The sequence below is a fragment of the Mesocricetus auratus genome, unplaced genomic scaffold (assembly GCF_017639785.1).
Source record: "Mesocricetus auratus isolate SY011 unplaced genomic scaffold, BCM_Maur_2.0 Super-Scaffold_100018, whole genome shotgun sequence".
Taxonomy (NCBI): domain Eukaryota; kingdom Metazoa; phylum Chordata; class Mammalia; order Rodentia; family Cricetidae; genus Mesocricetus; species Mesocricetus auratus.
Window position 1 is genome coordinate 8,392,769 of NW_024429199.1, and position 22,471 is coordinate 8,415,239.

The 22,471-nt window shown below is 39.1% G+C and overlaps 1 protein-coding gene across 1 annotated transcript in view; it reads right to left on the reverse strand.

The window, feature by feature from the left end:
* Frk (fyn related Src family tyrosine kinase) overlaps positions 1–22,471 on the reverse strand; it is a 102,040-nt gene that overhangs the window by 41,009 nt on the left and 38,560 nt on the right. The window contains exon 2 of the mRNA XM_005073266.4: positions 15,779–15,900. Coding sequence (XP_005073323.1) covers positions 15,779–15,900 — 122 coding nt within the window. The remainder of the gene's footprint in view (positions 1–15,778; positions 15,901–22,471) is intronic.

The following is a 22,471-nucleotide window of genomic DNA, read 5'->3' on the forward strand; positions in this document are numbered from 1 at the left end:
GACAGGGACTCTCTACATAACCCTGGCTGTCCTGGATACCAGGCTGGCCTTGAACTCACAGACATCTGTCTGCCTAGTCCTATGTGCTTTGTTCAAAGAAAGTAAAAACAAACATTGTAAAGATCAGACTAGAAAGTTTAATCACAGTGGATGGTGTAACTCCAATAGGAAGCACGGGACAATTTAAGATCATATGAGAGATTACCCTAGATCCATAAATACTTTCAAAAGTGCACAGCCTCCTTATTTATCAAAGAAGTGAAACCAAAACCTTTGTCAGAGTGGCTATACTCCAGAAAAGAGACAATAATGAATGCTGGTGAGGATTTGAGCCTGCATTCACTGTTGCTGGGAATGTGACCTAGTACAGCTATTATGTTAATCAGTATGGAAGTCTGTCACAAATGAAAAGTAGAACTCTCTATGACAGAGCTGTGCCACTCAAACGACTCAGTTCCCCCATAAAGACACCTGCGCATCCATGTTTATTGCGGCATTATTCACAATAGCAAGGAAACAGAAGCAGCCTAGACGTCCCGAAACAGATGAGTGGCTAAAGAAAATGCAGTATATAAGAATGGGATTTTCTTCCACTGTAAAGAAAACTGAAATTTGGAGAGCCATGGGTGGATCTGTAAAGGATTCCATTTAGCAAGGTGAGTCAAACTCACAAAACTCAAACGTTGCTGCTCACAGGCAAATCTAACACAGTGTCCATATTCATGTGTATAGCGGGGGCGTGAGCACAGGCTGGGGAATGAAAGGAGGGCCACAGAGGTGGGAAGAGGCGTGGGGAACGGAGACCCCAAAGAGATGGTGGAAGAGACGAAGAGGAAGAGCTGGAAACGCACTGGGGGTCAGTGGGATGAGGAACAGGGAGATGAGAATCAACAAAGCCCACTCTGTTTCAGACTGCTGGAATAGGGCTCGAGAAATGGCTCAGCCTTTAAGAGCACAACCTGTTCTTCCAGAGGAGCTGGGTTCAATTCCCAGCACCCGCATACATGGCAGCTCACAATTGTCTACAACTCCAGTTCCAGGGGATCCAATGCCCTCACAGAGACACACAATCTGGCAAAACACCAATGCACACAAAATAAAAATGAAAACAAAAGAATGAAACCTGATATCATATATGCTTTTTAAAAGTAATAACAATGACGATGAAAAGAAAAGTCAAGTGGGAGATCTATTGCTTTAAGTGAAGCCATGAAAGGCTAAAATGTCAAGCTAAGTAGGATTGTGTGTGGTTGTAAAGCAGGGCTGCTGCATGCCTCTTTTGGGTTCTAGGAAAGATGTGATAATGCAGTCAAATGCATGATGCTCTGTTGTATCAAAAGTAATTTAACAACGTAAGAAAACATTTGAAGCTTGTTGAGTATGTACTCTAGTTGGCATAATTCCATCAGCGTAAAAACCCCCGGGGTTAATCTTAAGCCTTCAGGAGTGAGGAGCATGTGAACAAACCCTAAAGCTAAAGGAGGAAGCCCCACATGCAGACAGACAGACAGACACAGGAACGGGGAGGGGAGGCAACTGTTGGAGAAGAAAGGTAAAAGCTGTGCAATTTACCAACCTTCCTAATAAAACTGCACTGAATTTATATCTTTGTAGTTATCTTTCCCATATGTAATGGTATAAAACAGAATTAGGATTTTATTTACCCTTTTAAGATTATCTTTCTCATGAATTCTCGTGAAAATTTTTTCCCATTTATTTTTGGAAAAGGTATCATACAAAGAGATGTTTTCACATATTTTACATGAAATGTTGAGTCATTTTTCCTGAAAGGCTGGTTTTTTTTGTTTTTTGTTTGTTGTTTCTTTTTTTTTTTGGTGGGGGGAGGTAAATGCTAGGCAACTTTTCCTTCTGTTACCTACTTACTATCATGTAATTTAATCTAACAACTTTCGGAGATATGCCTGCTTTTATGTGCTGTATGGCCTCACAGCTTTCATCTGCTTCCTTCTCTTTCTACTGAGTTCTTCAAGAAGGCACTTTAACCACCAAATGCTATCCACAGGGACAACTTTCTGTTTGTCATCTATTGTAGGAGAGACTTTAGGACTGCACCGCTAGGCATGGCTAGAGGCACATTTTAGTACCACATCCGTATGCGCCTCTAGCCACGCCCAAAATGGGCATGGCTAGCGGGGCAGTCCTACAGTCTCTTCCTACAATCTATCATCATTTCCTGAGGCTTCTTCTGTCTTGGTGGACAGGACTTTGGCTTTCTTTTATCTCAGTATTTCAAACCAAATGTGTTCAAATTTTTCTTCTACTCCTTTTAGTGTTTTCTCTTCATCTTCACAGATTGTTTACTGTCTCGTATGCTACTATTTTTCTTCTTAAACTTAGTTTTATATAAAAAGAAATCATTCTATGACCAAGAAACTTGAAAACCTTTACATTGAGCAAGTTTAATTTTGTTTTTAGAGATTCCTCTTCCCTGGGGGCATTCACTTTTACTTGAGATTGTTTTCCTATGTACTTACTGTCCTTCCCTTTTGTGAATATTCTCTTTTACTTTTGAAATTAAAATATTATTATACCATTTCTTTCTTCCCTCTTCCTTGTCCAAACCCTCCCACATATTCCTTCTTGCTCTATTTGAAATTCATAGCCTCCCTTTTCATTAATAGTTATTATATACATATATGGTTATGTATATCCATATACGTTCCTAAATATAACCTGCATTAGTCTTATAAAGCTACGTGTATGTACAATTTCAGTACCTTTTGGAATGGGAGAACCAGTTAGTATACTCTTCCCTGGGGAAGACTCTTTCTTCCATTCTCAGCATTCCTTAGCTGTCTTTAGTTCTTTGTGTAGGGCTGAGGCCTTGTGGGCCTCCCTCCATCCACTTTGGCATGTCAATTGCTGTGGTCCTTCCTCGGCTCATGTTTAGGTAGTCTTGTTGGTGAGGCTTCATGGCTGAAGCTTCTGACATTGCTAGAAGATACAACCCTACACCAAACTCCCCAACCCTCTAGCTCTTACAATCAATCCACACCCTTTGCAGCAATGCTCCCTATGCCTTGGGTGCTGGAGTTATTTTATAGTTGTCTCTACTGGGACAGGGCTATACAATTCTATATTTTGATTAATTGTGATTTTCTGTAATGGTCTCCATCTATTGCAAAGAGGTGTTTCCTTGACAAGAGGTAAAAACTACTACACTTTATCTGTAGGCCTAAGAACAAATATTTAAATTGCAGTTTGGGATTATCCTGGTTTGGTATTCTCTGAAAGTTTTAATACAGTTTGTCTTTCCAGTACAAGGGGAAATAATACTGGGTGATTTAAATACACTTAAATACTGATCTGTGCTCAATATAAGAGTGTTGGCTAATCATCTCTTAGAACATAAGTAGGGAAATTCTTTTATAAGTAGCCAAAATCTCAGGCAGCTGTTCCTATTGAGTGAATAAAACAATCTGAAATTTAGGCCAAAACAAGATAGACACCATCTGCCCTCCTCTTTCCATTAGAAGAGTGTACACTTACTCCATGAGTATATGCAGTGAGCATTGATGTACCCAGCCTGTAAATACATGCCAGCGAGGTAAACACCAACCCTCACCTTGCTAGGTGAGTGGGTTTTCTACTTCACTGACATGACCACTAGAAATACAGGAGCTGGGGATGGGTAAAAGGATCAAAACACATTGTCTGAAACTCTCAACAACTAATGAAAAATTAAAAGGAAACATAATTCAATGCTTTGCAATAGATATGACCTGAAGGTTTGCCTATTCCAAATCAAAAATTCGTACACTGAGGCTCTAATTCCCCAAATGATAGATTTGGAGGGGAGGCCATTGGGAGATATTTACAGGAACACATGAGCACAAAGTCCTAAGAAGAATCTAAGGGCCTTGTCTCTGTCACATGAGGCAGCCATCTGTAAATCAGGAAAATAGCTCTTCCTAGACACTAAATACCCCAGCACCTTCATATTAGATACCCCAGGCACCACAAGAACAGTGAGAAATAAACGTTTTGTGGTTTAAAAACACCTTATACTGACTATGATAGCAATGCTCAGTGGTTAATATTTGACCAGAACAATGTGTGAAAACAATCACAAGAGACTGTTGCTCTTACTTGCCCTTTTCCTGAAGGTCATCTCCTCAGACCAGTGTGCACTACACTATTGTCCCTTTGTCTGCCTTGAACTGGAGTCATGTTTGCTGGGATGAAAGCTGCTTCCCATTCAGATATAGGAAATGAGGAAGTTACACAGGGACAACTCCAGGGTCGTGGGGCTGCTGCCACATAGCAGGGCAGCAGCAGCTGCCTGATGTTTCCAATAGGATGGCTTTCCTCTCTAAAGCAAGGGTACATGCTGAGTGCAGGTCAAAGGTCAAACAGTCCTCCCACCTTCCTCCTGCCTTGCCCTCATCTATAGCCACCTAGGTAACTCACCCCCACTCCTCTACAGAGGGAGTGGGTAGAATCTGTCTAACATCTGACTGTACTAAATTACTATGAATGGACATAGTTTACAGGGCTGCTAAGATTCTGTGGCTCTAAGTGTGTTCCTGATCAAATGAATGGAAAGTAGGCGGGGCTTCCTTCAGAGACTGTTAGCTAGCTTCTGTCAACCTATGAAGACAACGTGAGACAAAATGTAATAAAAGAACAATTTAATTTTCCGGAAATAAAAATTTTAAAGCAAAGGACATCATTGTATCATGAGCTACAAAACCAACAAATTCACTGACCTCCATAAGACATCAGTTTCTACTTATTTAATAGCAGAAGTTGTAGAGTTCCATTCAAAAAGCAACAATATGGATCATGGCTTGTGCTGTCTATCAAGTAGCTCAAAATGACAACACAGACAGTCTTTTAAATAAACATAACAGGGTATTCAAAACAAGAAGACTTCAGTGACTCACCCTCATGGCTTCACAGAAAAGCAAAAGAAGAAAAATTAAAAAGTCCTATAAAGGATACTGAAGCATCCAGAAACCCTAGAGTGAGTTTCAGTAAGAGCTTCCTCCAGCAGTCAGAACTCTGGAGAGAAGGGGGGTGTTTGCCTGTGTGTCTGTATGTATGTGCACACCCACACCAGCACAGATCCATAGACTGCATAATAAAATGTTAATTTAACTTTATAGAGTATTTAAAACATTTGAAACACAACTTATCAGTGGTAACATTAGAAAAAGGCAGCATAAAGCATAACTCACAGAAAAGTCACTAGCTATTACAGTCAATGATATTTGCAATTAAGCTGAACACAACTAAATTACGACTTTAATTAAAAGGCATTTTCTGAGATGGCACCAACATGTTTAAAATTTAATACATTCTATATGAGATAGTGGAGTTATTAACAGAAGATTCCCTTTCTGCAGCGTGAGCACTTTTTAAAAAGCCAAACATCTTTAACCAGTATCAAACGCTCCCAGAATCCATAGAAGTTTCATTGCATAATAAATTCAAGGAACAATTTTTTTTCCAAGTCGTTTAATACTTGTTCATGCCTGGGATATACAATTGTATTTACATTCATAGTTAACAGTAACAAAATTAATGACGAACTCTAGTGGCCACAAGGTCCACATTAATTATAAATGAAGAATGAATAGGAAACTCAGGGGACTGCTAATGAAACATAGACCTTTTGCCATGGAGCAAGAGGCAGCCTTGAATGACTCAGCATATCTGGAAAGTTTGGGGGTAATAACAGCGGTTGAGAAGGGAGTGCAAAGTGGGTTTGAGTCTGGACTGGACGTGGCAGGGGTAGGAAGAAAGGCAGGGGTCCCACTAAGGAATGATGTCTTCCATCTTTCTCTTCTACCACAGCCATATTACTTTGGACAAAGCCGGCCTGGTAAGCTATACAACCACGTTTCTGAAATAATCTAAAGCATGAAAGACAAGAGGATTATCTGTATCTGTGATCTTGCAAGACTGAGGCTTGCTAGTTTAAGGATGTGTGGCTGGCCTTGCTTCTCTTTGTTCCCAGAGACTAAGGCATAAAGGAGAGATTGTTTGAGTGTCTACTGACAGCTCTTTACAAACTATTAGGAAAATGTGAAGGGACAGAAGAATGAAACAGAAGCAACAACAAAATGTCTCTGTCCTTTTCCACTAGGAAAAGCACATTTTTACACAAAGTAAATGAGCTGCTCATAAATAAGTAAGCCTTTACTATGTAAATTCACCATGAAAGATGCATGCAAGGTCAACATGAAAAATATACACAAGGTCAACAGGAAGGATAAAGACAAGGTCAACGTGAAGGATACACACAAGGTCAACATGAAGAATACACACGAGGTCAACGTGAAGGATACACACAAGGTCAACATGAAGAATACACACAAGGTCAACGTGAAGGATGCACACAAGGTCAACATGAAGGATACACACAAGGTCAACATGAAGAATACACACAAGGTCAACATGAAGAATACACACAAGGTCAATGTGAAGGATACACACAAGGTCAATGTAAATTATACATACAAGGTCAGCCTGAAGGATATTCATCTTTTTTAAAGAGACTACTATTATCCTAATTCTCTTTCAATTGTCTTTAACATTAATTTATAAGGCACGTGTAAATATATACATATTAGAAATCTATAGCATCACTAAGATTAATCTTCCATCACAGTATTCAGGAATTCACGTCAGATCATACTGGTCTCTTCCTCATGTGGATATTATTCTCAACGAACATACATGAGGTGATACTCTTTTTACAAAGGCAGTTTTCCCTTTTATGTGATACTTCTAGCAGTGGCAATCAAATATTTTAAAGGATAACACTATTTGGTTCTAAGAATTCTAGTGTGTGTGTGTGTGTGTGTGTGTGTGTGTGTGTGTGTGTGTATACTAAAAATAGATATGTCCCTAGAGAGGTACATCTTATAGTCTCACAAGAAGGCTTCACAGCAACCATAAATAGCACTTGCATAGTCCATGGGACCTGCATGATCAGAAGAATGACATTTTATCACCAAAAATGTGCTACTCAAAGTTGATTTTTAAAAGAACCTGAAACACTTCTGGTTTGGAAAACTTTTCCAATTCTCTGCTGAATTAAAATGACTTAGTTTTTTTTAAAGAAACAACTAAAAAAAAACAGAGAGAGATGTTATGAGCTGGAGAGATTGCTCAGTAGTGAAGAGCACTCAAAGGTATTCCACTGAAATCAGGAACAAAGCATTCTCTCCATATCCATTCAATTAGTACTTGAAGTACCAGCTAGAGCAATAAAACAATAAAAAGGAGACCACCTGGAACCCAGTTGTAGAGAGGGATGAGCAATGTGCAAAGGGGTCAAGACCATGTTGGGAAAACCCACAGAAACACCTGACCTGAGCAAGTGGAAGTCCACAGACCCCAGTCTGACAGCTGGGGAACCAGCACAAGACGGAACCAGGCCCCCTGAACATGGGTGTCAGTTGGAGGCCTTGGGCAGTCTATGGGGTTTGTGGTCTGTAGTTGTCCTTTGCTTTATGGCTAATATCCACTTCTCTGACAGTGGAACCAGTATTTATTCCTAGTGCATGAATGGGCCTTGGAAACTCATTCCCTATGGAGGGATACTCTCTCAACCTACATCCATGGGGTATGGCCTAGGTCCTGCCCTAAATGATAGACAAACTTCCTATCAGTCCAAAAATACAACTCAGGCAGGAACTGTCCTTTGTACACTGCCACCATGCAATACGAACTGATACAGAGCACATGGGCAGCCTCTGCTTTTCCTGACTTTCTCTGGGTGACTCAGCCTTTGCATCTTCTTTTCTCATAAGTCAAGTATATTACAATCATCCTCTAGACTGAATTCAAGGATTACCCCTTACTGAGCTCTGCTGTCACCCACCTAGCAGAGAACCTGGAACTTAGTGTGCCCTGTCAATGTGCCCATTCAAAGGAAGAGACAAAAGCCTAAATAAGTAACATCATAAATAATAAAGCAGAAAAAATAAATAACAGCTTTTGATGAACTTGTTTGCCTTATGCCTTCAAATCAATTACTATTTCCTCTTGAAAGAATTTCAAAAACCATGAGTATGATAGCCTGCCTACTAACCCAATAGGTCATTATACATAGATGCCAAAGCAAAACTACAATGTGCCGTGCAGAATTTCTTCTGAAAAATTTACCTGCAGTTGAGTGTTAGCCCTCAAAGCACACGTTCCATGAGAGAGCATCAAATAAGACTACAAATGTTTTATAAGACACCAGCCATCAAATTAATATTAATGACAATAGCAATAATAATTTCCTCTTAAGTAATTGATTGATGTGGCGAAATAGCCAAACCAGTTGACATGAAGTCAGAATTTTATATTTTTCTTCAGAAAACAATTCACCACCAATGACAAATAACAATAGAGCCACTAAAACTACCTGTCATGTGTCTAATGAAGACAGATTCTCTGGCTACCACATGTGATATGTAATATCCAAAAGCGCTGCTGTAATTCATAGCTAATTAGTGTTCCGCCTTTGTGAGAGGTGTCATGGCCCTTCTCTTCTCTGATCTCTGACTTCACAAGATCCGACAACCACGTAGATCACAACAACCCAATTAGCACCCAATCCCAACCTTGGGCCACTGCATCCTAGAGCTGCCCCAGCCTCAATAAATCATGATCTGTCATGAAGCTCTTCTCTGACAGCTGCAAGCCACTGCTGCCCAAGGAATAAAGACGATGCTTGTAAAGAAAAATCATGCGGGAGAGACAAAGATAGAAAAGGATATTGTTGGTCTTCCTTTAATGGCACTGCAGTCAGCAAAATTGAAGACCATCAATTCTGACTGATTAAGAAGACAACTGCACTAGGAAATAAATCTATGGGTGGTACATCTGATGCTCCTTGGTGATAATCAACCATCAGCAATTGGATTGTCTGTCATGTGTGGGTGTATTGAAGCCCTTTTTCTTTCCATTTTTCCATTGCATAGCCTTCCCTCTGACTAATAAGAGAATTTCCCTTTCAGCAAAACATAATCAGATGCATTTACTTTATCCCCTGTGAATACACGGCAATCATATAATTTGTTTGAAAGACTTTAAAGTGTTTGACTTCATTGAAAAAGAATCTATAATGATTTGCTAGTCTCCAAAAACAGTTCTACAGTGCTTCCTAAGTCCATAAGCAAGCCCTGGAGTATTCACAGCTCACAGCAGCCAATATTCTTGTAATTCTCTCTAAGCCTGTCAAGCTGTTTTGTTCCGCAATACTCCTTGAGGAAAATGTTCTGAATAGTTGCTGTAGCCCCAGCATTATTCAAAGATATGTATGAGTTGGGTGATTCTACTTTCAGTTGGCATTCCCCAAGGAAATATTCTTCTATATCTTATGCTAATCTAAAGCATTTAATCTAGCTTTTAATAAACAACTATAACCAAATTGGATACATAAATAATGAGAAAGGAAATAAACAAACATTTAAGCAAGGAGTACTCTTATAGCTATTTTTATTAAGTACCTAGATTTCAAAAAGATTCAATTTTCCTCCTGTGAATTTGGTATTCTCATGGAAATATTCAAATATTTATCTACAGAAACTCCCAGTGCAATATTTTGCAATAGAAAAATAACAACAATGTAAAAAATATCAAACAAGCCAAATAAAAATGATGATTCGCCTCATACAAAGTTATGTAACTTGATAGTACATAATAAATACTAAGGGCATGTAGAAGCATTCACAGGATACTGCAAATCATAGATAAGAGAAATGGAGACTGGCTTCACATCACATGTAATTATGTATGTCCATATGTTTATTATACACATACATGTTTGTGTTATAAATATAGATGTACATAGGCTTATATTGCACTAATTACAAGATCATCTCTGTTTTATTTCCTGTGTATGGAAATGTGCATGTATAAATATGCATACATAAATAAATATAGGTCTGGTCTACTACCGCCCCCTCTCAGGGCAGAGGGCAGAGGTGAGCTCCTGGCCTCCATCTGGGTCCTAAGTCACTCCACCTTGCCCTCTCTCAGATCTCCTGGACTGGGGACAGCAGCCAGGTCGAATCGCCCCTGAGGACAAAGCAACCAGGAGCCTTCTAAGAGAACCAGTCTACACCTGCTCCCACTCAGGGCAGAGAGAAGAGGATAAAGAGAAGAGGCCAGAGAGTATTGGATTTGACTGCACCCACCGAAAGGGAAACATGGTCCCCTAACCACCAGGAGAGGAAGAGGCTCTTCCTGCACCCACTGAAAAGGGATGGGAAAGACACAATATAAAAACACACTTAGCAACACACACAAAAAAAAACCCAACACCACCAGAGTAATAATCCTAATATATAACAAACTAGACTTTAAACTGAAATCAATCAAAAGAGGTGAAGGAGGTCATTTCATACCCATCACAGGAGAAATCCACCAAGATAAAGTCTCAATATTGAACATCTATGCCCCAAACAGAAAGGCATCCATGTTCGTAAAAGAAACATTACTAAACTCAAACCACACATAAACCTCACATACTTACAGCGAGAGACTACAAAACCCAACTGTCACCACTAGACAGGACTAACAAACAGAAACTTAACAAAGAAACAAAGGAACTAATAGAAGTTATGACCCAATTGAGTTTAACAGACATCTACAGAATATTCCATCTAAACACAAAAGAATATACCTTCTTCTCAGCATAACATGGGACCTTCTCTAAAATCTACCACATACTTGGCAACATAACAAACCTCAACAGGTACAAAAAAAATGGAATAACTCCATATATCTTATCAAAACATCATGCTTTAAAGTTAGAATTCAACAACACAAATTGTAGAAATCCTACAAACACATGGAAATTGAATAATGTGCAATTGCACCACTCCTGGGTCAAAGAAGAAATAATAAAAAAAAGAAATTAAAGACTTCCTAGGGTTCAATGAAAATGAAGACACAACATATCCAAACTTATGGGACACTTCTTTGAAAGCAGTGCTAAGAGGAAAGTTCATGGCACTAAGAGCCCACATGAAGAAACTGGAGAATAGCCACACTAGAGAATTAACAGCAAAACTGAAAGCTCTAGAACACAAAGAAGTAAACTCACCCCAGAGGAGTAGATGCCAGGAAATAATCAAATTGATGGCTGAAATCAATAAAGTAGAAACTAGGAAAACAATACAAACAATCAATGTAGCGAAGAATTGGTTCTTTGAGAAAATTAACAATATAGACAAAACTTTATCCAAACTTAAAAATGACAGAGTGTGAATATGCAAATTAACAAAATCAAAAATGAAAAGGGGACATAACAACTTACACTGAGGAAATCCAGAGAATCATGTTTGAAAACCTGCACTCCACAGGTTTGAAATTTGAAAATTTAAAGGAAATGGACAATTTTCTGGATAGATATCACTTGCCAAAATTAAATCAAGATCAGATAAAGAATTTAAATAGACCTATAACCCTAAGAAAATAGAAACAGTCATCAAATTATCCCAACCAAAAAAAGCCCAGGTCCAGATGGCTTTGGTGCAGAATTCTACCAGAAATTCAAAGGTCAGCTTATACCAATTCTCCTCAAAGTATTCCACACAATAGAAGCAGAAGGGTCTTTGCCAAACTCTTTTTACAAGACTACAATAACCTTGATACCCAAATAACACAAAGACACAACTAAGAAAGAGAACTTTAGACCAGTATCCCTCAAGAACACTGATGGAAAAATACTCAATAAAATACTGCCAAATCAGATCCAAGAACACATCAGAAAAATCATTCACCATGATCAAGTAGGTTTCATCCCAGGGATGCAAGGATGGTTCAACATACAAAAATCTATCAATGTAATCCACCATATAAACAGGCTGAGAAACAAACATCATATGATCATCTCACTAGATGCTGAAAAAGCCTTTGTCAAAATCCAAAACTCCTTTATGATAAAGGCCTTGGAGAGATCTAGAATAACAGGAACATACCTAAACATAATAAAAGTTATATACAACAAACCAACAGTCAACATCAAACTAAATGGAGAGAAACTCAAGGCAATTCCTCTAAAATCAGGAACAAGACAAGGCTGTCCACTCTTTCCATACCTCTTTAATACTGTACTTGAATTCTAGCTACAGCAATAAGACAACAGAAGGAAATCAAGGGGATATAAATTGGAAAGGAAGAGGTAAAACTTTCACTATTTGCAGATGATATGATAGTTTCCATAAGTGATCGGAAATACTCTACCAGGGAACTCCTGCAACTGATAAATACCTTCAGCAAAGTGGCAGATATAAGGTCAACTCAAGAAAATCAGTAGCCCTACTATATACAGACAATAAAGGGGCTGAGAAAAAAATCAGAGAAAGATTACCCTTTACAATTGCCACAGACAACATAAAATACCTTGGGGTAATGATAACCAAACAAGTGAAAGACCTATATCACAAGAACTTTGAGTCTTAAAAGAAAGATATTAAAGAAGACATCAGAAAATAGAAAGATCTCCCAAGCTCTTGGATAGGTAGGATCAACATAGTAAAAATAGAGCTATAGTCCTGAAAACAGCTTGGTATTGGCACAAAAATAGACAGGTAGACCAATGGAATTGAATCAAAAACCCTGATATTAACCAACACACCTGTTTTTTTACAAAGAATCTAAAATTATAAAATGGAAATAAGAGAGCATCTTCAAATAATGGTGCTGGCATAACTGGATTCTGGCATGGAGAAAAATGCACATAGATCCATGTCTATCGCTGTGCACAAAACTTAAGTCCAAATGGATCAAATACATCAACATAAATCCAGTCACAACGAACCTCTTAGAAGAGAAAGTGGGTGGTACCCTTGAACAAAGTGATACAGGAGAGGCTTCCTAAACATAACACCAGTAGCACAGACACTGAGATAGACAGTTAATAAGTGGGACCTCCTGAAACTGAGAAGCTTCTGCCAGGCAATGGACACAGTCAACAAAACAAAAAGGCAGCCCGCAGAATGGGAAAAGATATTCACTAACTCCACATCTGACAGAGGGCTTATCTCCAAAATTTACAAAGAACTCAGGAAGCAAGTCTCCAAAACACCAAAGGATCCAATTAAAAAGTAGGATACAGAACTAAATAGAGAATTCTCAATAGAGGAGTCTAAAATGGCTGAAAGGCACTTAAGAAAGTGCTTAATATCATTAGCCATCAGGGAAATGCAAATCAAAACCGCTCTGAGATACCATCTTACTCCTGTCAGAATGGCTAATACCAAAACTACCAATGACAGTTTATGTGGGAGAGGATGTGAAGAAAGGGGAACACTCCTCCACTGCTGGTGGGAGTGCCAACTCATACAGCCACTATGGAAATTAGTATGGAGATTCCTGAGGAAAAAGGGTATTTGTCTACCACAAGAACCAGCAATTACACTCTCAGGCATATATCCAAAAGATGCACATTCATACAAGGACGTCTGTTCCACTATGTTTATATCAGCACTATTTGTAATAGCTAGAACCTGGAAGCAACCTAGATGCCCCTCAACTGAAAAGTGGATAGAGAAAATGTGGTACATTTACATAATGGAGTACTACTCAGTGGGTAAAAAACAGTAGAATTTTGAAATTTGCCAGCAAATGGACAGCACTAGAAGAAACCATCCTGAGTGAGGTAACCCAGTCACAAAAAGACAAACATGGTATGTATTCACTCATACATGGATTTTAGGCATAGATCAGGGGAGTGTCAACCTACAACCCCACTGTCAGAGAGACTGGGAAACAGGAAGGACCCTAAGAGAGATATTCATGGTAACCCAGAGAAGGTGGAGTGAGGCAAGATCTCCTGAGCAGATTGGGAACATGGGGGAGGGGAGAGTAAGCCAGGAAAAAATAGAAGGGGAGAAAAGGAAGGGAGAGGAGGACATGGGGGAGCAGAACGGTTGAGTCGGGGGAAGAATAGAGGAGAGCAGGAAGAGAGATACCATAATAGACAGAGTCATTTTAGGTTTGAGGAGAGATCTGGCACTAGTGAGATTTCCAGAGATCTACAAGGATGACACCAACTGGCAAACTAAGCAACAGTGCAGAGGCTACCTTAAATGCCCCTCTCTGATAATGAGTTTGGCACTACCTTATATGCCATTCTAGAACCTCCATCCACTGACAGATGGAAGCAGAGGCAGACACCCACAGCTAAACACTGAACTGAACTCCTGGAACCCAGTGACAGAGAGGGAGGACTGATGAGCAAAGGGGTCAAGACAGGACTGGTAAAACCCAGAGAAACAGCTGACCTGAACAAAGGGGAGATCTTGGACCCCAGACTGATGGGTGAGAGGCCAGAATGGGACTGATCCAGACCCCCTGAAAGTGGGTGTCAGTGAGGAGGCCTCGGCAACCTAGGGGGCTTTGGGTAGTAGATCAGTATTTATCCCTGACACACAAATGGACTTTAAATGCCCATCCCACAATGAGGGATGCTCTCTCAGCCTGGACATTTGGGGGAAACCTCACCCTCCCTGGGGAACGGGGTGGGGATCAGGTAGGAAGGCTAGGGGATGTAGGTAGGGGAGGAGGGGAGGGAGAGGGAGCTGGGATTGACATGTGAAGCAATCTTGTTTCTAATTTAAATAAAAAATATTTTAAAAAGAAAATACATAAATAAATATAGGTCAGTCATAAAACGAAGCAAGTGGGAAGAATTTTTCAGTATTGAAAATGTATCTCCAATAAGTAACATTCAAGACTGTCCTTTTAAAAAATACACACACACACACACACACACACACACACACACACACACACACACACACATATGGGACTACAAGTTTGTAGAAGGAGGAAGGGGGTCAAGTTTTCACAACCTGGCCAGAATTCCCATCTCAATTCTTAAAATGAGACATTGTGAAGGTCATCACAACTTCTAATGAGCCAAGAAGGCATCATGAAATATACAAGATAGAGATTAACAGGAAACCAGAATGAAAAGAAGCAAGATCCACTAATTTTTTTAATCTAGTCAGTAAAACAGAACACATGCTTAAAAGGATAATACACGATCTTAGATCGTGTGTGTGTGTGTGTGTGTTTGTATACATGTTAGACAAATAGCAATCTAGACAAGGCAAGAGAAAGAAAGTTTCACACGTAGAGCTGGGTTGGCGCGGCAGCTCTAAGCAAGAACGTTTTGCATTATTGTATCTGACCAGGAACATGGCCTTGTGAAAGCAGACATGTGTGTCTGCATCTCTGCAGATGTGTCATGTTCCCCAGGCTTCACTTTTCTTAGGACATCACAGCAATGCATTTTTCTCAGAACTGAAAAAACTGTATTTGACAAAATTATGCATCCACTAGGTTGACTAAATGCATTTTCATACAGCATTTCAATTTTCCTACTTATCAGATAAAGACAAGTGAAATACGTAGAATGAGAAAATGGGAAGGAGGAAAGAGATAAATTGAATATTTACAAGATTGGTTTTGATACTAGTGCAATTTTTTTTTTGCTTCTTTTAAGTTACTTCTTCAAAAAGATACTAGCTTATGTGAACCCCAACCGAGTGAGTGATCAATGGACTTTTCATTTCTTATCTATAGTTCATATACTGGGAATTGTTTGTAGAAACTTCTAGTCATAGAGTTTCTTATCTAATTTATGTTTCTCCTGAGGAGTTCAGCAGGTTTAATTTTGGTGAAATTGTGATTAAAAGAAATCAGGAAAATCTACCATTAGCATACACAGGTACACATAGCAAGCTCCCAACTGCAAACATCCAAACCCCTGCTCCACACCACAGAGCAATGCCCCTACCTGAGAGGGAAAAGTCCCCCTTCTGGCTTTCACTCTCTCTGATTAGAAAGGCGCCCGTCTGGTTTTCCGAATACCGTAGCTGCTTTTCTGCATCTGCTCTTTTGATTGCTCCAAAGAACCACCTAAAAAGGAGAGAGACGTAGATTCCAATTAACCAATCACGGTCATTTTTAAAAGAACAAGAAGAGAACACTGCAACACCAGAAGCATTTGCTATTGCTTCAGTGAAATTGTCACACGTGCAAATGGTAGCTTTTGATACTTGAGATGCCTTTTCACCTCTGGCTCTGGGATTTTTAAACACACACTCCGGGATTCTTAAAATGAAAGTACAATGCGAAATCTGATTGAAACTGTCTCCAAACCCTCCCTAGCCTTTAATTCTTTCTGGACTCTTATGCCACAAAGGGCTGCATGTTATGCTCACCATCACCATCAAATTTCCACCACCACTAAGATGAGAAGAATTAAAAATACTTTCACCATTCGTTAATTCTTTTTGTCTCCACCTCCATCACTACCAAAGCCCTTTGTGATATGGAAGTATTTCATATGCATATGAGAAACTTGTTAGCATAGGAAAACTTTGATCAGCAAGTAGACTATATAAAAGTACTTCTCCCTGACAATATATGCTCTATGCTACACCCATCTTTGTGCGCTCATGCACACACCCACACACATCACACACACACACATACACACAATCTCACAGATAGATATTGTGAGTCAGATACTGAACATACAAGCTTGTGAGTGTGATCAAACCAAGAATTACAAATCTTCAGTGTCTCAGTTAGTCAAATTCTAAATACAGTTGTAAAAATTCAGACCCAAACACACAAAATTAGTGCTAAGGATGAATGACTCAGTGAATGATATTAGAACCATTACAATTCATATGAAATAAATTTATATATATATGCTACCTCCAAAATATACAATAACTTCACAAAAATATAATGGTGAATTTTAAAACTTGCTAAGGATATTGGACCAGAACAACAACCCCCCCAAAAAATCTACAAGAACAGATTAGCAAGACAAATTGGGAGACCTGATAATATTTTGAAAATTCATTACAACACATCTTAAACTTCAATTCCACAAGATTACTACAAAGTAAAAGTCAAAACACAAGCCAAAAACCTTTGGAAGAGTATTTGCAAAGTATATAACCAAAATATGATTGATATTCATATAGTACTGGGGGATGGTCAATAATCAATAATGAGAAAATTGGCAAAGACTATAGGTGGACAATTCACAGAAATAGAAAGCCCAAGAAACCAATAACAATAAGCAGCACGGCCAGGCCCTATGCCATAACTAGGTACTACACATAAATCACAATGAAGTGTACATTCAACTCTATAACTGGACACCTTACAGTCCTCCTATTTTCCAGTGTGGGGAAAAATGTCAAACAATGTTTATGCAGCTCTAGTGGCAGTATAATTTGATATAACCTATTCAGAGACCAATCTGGCACCAGCTGGTAGAGTTGGGTATTTGTGTGCAGCTCAGATTCACTTCCTGACTCTGTGTTTAATGTGCTCAAGAAAATACGCAACAAGAAATTTCACTCAAGAATTTTAGCACTGGCACACAGGAAACAAGAGCAGGAAGTGTTGCTCAGTGGTAAAACGTGTGTTTAGCATGCTAGAGGGTCACAGCTGAAGCCTCAGCACCGTAAAAAAAGAAACAAAGTAAAAACAAGACAGAGCCTAAATATCCATCATGAGAATGAACAGTTACAGAAACTTTACACAGAGGTAAACAAGTAAATCACAGAGGTACAAAAGGAAGCTGAAGTACGATTCTCACCATTGTGATAACGTTTCTATAAAATTTAAACACATTTTCAAAAACTGTGCATCTATTTATGAATATGTACTAGCTTATTGGAAATGAATAGTTAAAATAGACAAGCTTTTCCAGAAATGGTAAAAATTCTCCATATATTTCCATCAACGAAGCAACATAGATGAACTATACTGATCAGCTCGCTAGTTTCCTGATTCAAAGGGCATTGATCACACATCAATTTATATAGCAAGTTACATTTTTTTAATTATGGTAACTTCTATATTTTATTTTCATGCATAAATACTCCATTCTATAAAATTTATTTGCATATATTATATTTGTATTTGGGATAATTGTCTATGACTTACGTGTTTCTTCTGCTCAAGTTACATACAAGCAAACAGCTTGTGTAAATCCAGTGATTAAAGATAAGGAAATTTTCATTTACAGAGAAACTATTTGCTAATTTTCAGAACTTCTGTTTCAGCAATTCTGGGCTTCTGTTTCCTACATACATACAATTTAACTGTTTGACTGAATGTATCTGTTTATATCACTCATACTTAGAATTTTGCTTGGCTTCACTCCCATCAGGAAGGAAAGATTGTAAATAAAAAATTATTTTCTGCTTGCAGTGGCAATATAATGCCATCCTTCATACTCAAAGATGACGCACCTGCTGTGGATTGTAATCTTCAGGGCATGTGATGTTGTCAAGCCCAACAGGGAAACAATAGCTCATCCTGCCCTTTGCACCTGGGGAAACCCTTCCTTAGCTTGCGCTTGAAGCTCCTGGCAGGTCGGTTCCTTTTAGAGACTCTACTGGCACCCTTTCTGGAAGAACACAAACACCAAAGCCATTTCAACTCTCTCCTAAGCTACAGTCATAGACACATCAGTCATAGACAATTATCCCAATACAAATATAATACATACAAATAAATTTTATATAATGGACTATTTATGCATGAAAATAAAATATAGAAGTTACCATAATTTTTTAAAAAAAATTTAACTTGCTTCTGGGCAGTGAAGAGTGGGGGGAGGGTCAAGAAGGGATCCAGACATCGCAGGACATGTGACATGTCACAGAGAGTTATGTAGGTCTACAGACCTCAAAATGTGGTCTCTGTGCCAGGAATATAGGCTTGGTATGGAAACATTAAAGTAGGAATTCTCTGACCCACTCCAGACATGCTCAAATAGAGACTCTGGGGATGTCATCCACCAATCAGGAACATAAGAAACCTTCTGGGTGTATTTGATGGATATGTAGAAATAGTCAAGAAATTAGTAATTTTTACAAGATATTAAGTCTGAAAATAAGTCGGAGTTTGACACTTCGCTATGAAAAGGGGTTATTGAGTAAATGACATTACATACATCCAAACACATATGCTTTACGAACACTTCTGAAAGTGACATTTTTATTATACCATACCATGACATAGAAGTGACACTGACTAACAGTAACCAAAAAAAGGGATCAATAATAACTTGGATACTGTGAGAAATAAGTGTCTCCTTGAGAAAATAAATGCCTATAATAGTGGAAGTAAGACAAACATAACCAAAGCCTGAAATGTGTTTTGCAAATAATTGACAGATGTCTATCATACTGACATGGGAACTTCAGAGCCATAGGAATGTTCTATTTGTTTATATTTTAAAAACCAGTGAGATGTGTATACATCCCTGGGCCTAATGAAAGATGTTGAAAATAGTGACAGAGGACTCTCAGTTTTCACTCAGTATTCTCTATAAAGGGAATGGTTCTAATCAGATAAAAGAAGTCACTTAAAAGCACACTGCAAAAACTCCCTGTTATCAGGTCAAGATTCAAAATGTTGACAATCAAACCTGATTTATATATAGTCAGATGACAGTGGCCCAAACCTTTAATCCCGCCATTGGGGAGTTAAAGGCAGATCTATTTCTATGAGTTCAAAGCCAGCATGGTCTAGAGAGTGAGAAACACTGTCTCAGAAAAAACAAACAGACTGATGGACTCAAGGAAATGCCAGTAGAACCTTGGAAAGGAAATTATGGGTGAGCAGACACACAGAAGGAAGATGCAAGCCAGGGTATCAAGCATAATTCATTCCAAGAACACTTCAGAGCACAGTCAGATGGTTAGGAATGGTAGCATCACAGTGGGACTTGAATTTTTAACCTCTCATGCCTCAACTTCATCATTTAGGAGTAAGAATTATAGCAATAAACTTGTGAGATGAAGAAAATCATGTCTGTAAGAGCTTGCTGTCCAATCCTGGACATGCTCAATACCTCTGATGAGAATGAAATAAAGAGAGAAATTACATATCTGTTTTTGGATATTCTGGATCTGAAGTCATGATGAGACCTAGGTTAATATGAGTGTGACCTTAGATCCCTAGTTGTCCCAAATTATTCTTCTTTCATGTCGTTTTTCATAAATGCCATCTAATCCAAAAGGACTGAAGAATCTATATTATGATTACCAAATGATAGCATATGAAAAAAAGTGTTAATGGATCAGTGGGCAAGAGTTCTTGTACAAGCATGAGGACCTGAGTTCAAATCTCTAGCACCTACATGAAAATCTGGATGTGTCAGTGCTGTGCAGGGATAGGATAATCTCTGAGACTTGTCGGGTACCGACCTAGATCCAGTTTCAGTGAGAGGTCCTACCTCAAAGAATAAAAGAGTATGTGTACCCATACACATGAGTACTTGCACCATCCACACCCCTCACATACTGACAAGCACACCAAAACCAAAACATTAAAGAATATCACATATAAATACAACATTTAAAATATCACATCTAAATGCTATCATTATCAAGCAAATGTTATGCTATTAGGAAACCAACCAGAAATTGATTTGCCTTCACTAAGAGTTCATTATTGCATATACTAGAGTCTTCACTGAAACATCAACTGATTAAAGGTAAGTATCTGAGTCACTCATAATTCTAAACAGATGTATATAATTTCTTCCTACAGTTAAAGAGAAGCACCATTGTGGTGATATATTGTTTACGGTCTAATAAAACTTTCCTGAAGATCAGAATACAAAGCTAGCCACAGCTATAAAAGCTGAGCAGTAATGGCACACACCTTTAATCCCAGGACTCAAGAGACAGAGGCAGATGAATCTCTGTGAGTTCAAGGCCACTCAAGGGTATATGAGAGTGAATCAGTCTAAAAGAGAAACAGAGCTCAAGCCTTTAATTCCAGCACTAGAGAGAATATAAGGAGCTCAGTGCAGTCTCAGGAGCAGTCTGAGGCTTGTTGAAGAGCTGTGCAGTCTACAGACGCAATCTGAGGTTTGGTGGATCACCCCTTCAATCTGAGCATTGGTAGAGGTGAGGACTCTCTAATGGTTGGCTGCTTTGCTTCTCTGATCTTCAGTTTGAACCCCAATAGCTACCTCTGGGTTTTTTATATTTGTGCTACACACCACTCTCAGTTAATGCGAGCAAAATGGACAAATGTTGACCTCTAATGTCTTACTCTGTCTCCCTAAAAGCTAAGGCAGCTGATCTCCAAGTATTCCAGGCATATCCTGGAGGTGAGGGAGGAACTATGTCTTATGAACAAATAAGGAAAGGAAAGTTTAGGTTGACTTGGCAAACAATCTGTGTGGCAAGTAGGTTAGAATAGCATACCAATGGAATTGGAGTCAGGATGTCTTTGCTGTCATCACCTATCAGTACACATATTTTAATGAATAAAACCAACTACTGTCCTGTGGCAGTGTGGCTCTGGAGGCTTCGTGGCACTGTTACAGAACACCTACAGTTTGCAAGGTGCACTCATCCACACCTAGTCACTTATCATATCTAAACAAAAGCCTTCTACCTAGAGCACCCTGGAGCTATCGTGGTTCTGTATCTCTATTTCAACAAGACTGCCAGGAAGGCCTCTGTCAAGTTCCTGTTCCAGGTAATCAGACCCTGTTCCTTCTATGAACTCTTCCTGGGCTCAACGTCTGCTTGACTTGGGGGTGGATACTCCTGCCTCTCTTCCCCTTCTCATAATGATCACAGAAAACAGAAGAAGGCAATTCTCAGAGGAATCATGTTGCTCATTCCTTTTTTTCCTTCCCCCACCAAAACCTTTCTCTAATTGGTCCCCATAGAGATCATGGCAATACGGCACTATCTTTTCTCTTTAATCGTAATCATTTCTATTTCTTCCTCATATGCTGGGGCCCAGAACAACTGTCACAGACATCATAGGGAACCTCTGTCTGTCCCTTCCTCTTGCTAGCATCACTCGATTCAGCCTCTGAAAATATTACCAGGTACACCTCACCATATGGACAAGGTTATTTATTGCAGTTGGTGGTTGGTGAGTTGGTTGTTCTGTTTTGATTTAGCTGCTGTTGTGTGCAGAGCATTTATGAAATGAAGTCTACTGACATGGAATTTCAGGCCTTCAAGCACATGGGTATTAGCCATCATGCAACTTGTCTCACCTACATCTGCCATGCCTAAATTTACACATAAGCATACACAAAATGCCTAGAGTTCAGAGACCGCACTTCAGGTTTGACCAAGTATGGCAAATTAGTGCACCAATTTTTACTAATTTATTTATTTATTTTACATCCCCACCACAGTTTCCCCTCCCTCTTATCCTCCCAATTCTCCCCACCTCCCTTCTCCTGTTCCTTCCAATCCACTCATCCTCTTCTGGGTGTCTACTAAACATGGCATATCAAGTTACAGTAGACTAAGTACCTTCCCTTGTATTAAGACTGAGCAAGGTGACCTAGTATGAAGATTAGGGTCCCAAAAGTCAACAAAAGAGTCAGAAACAGTCCCTGCTTCCGCTGTCAGGATTCTCACAAGAAGCCCAAGCTATACAACGGTTAGATATATGCAGAGGGGCTAGG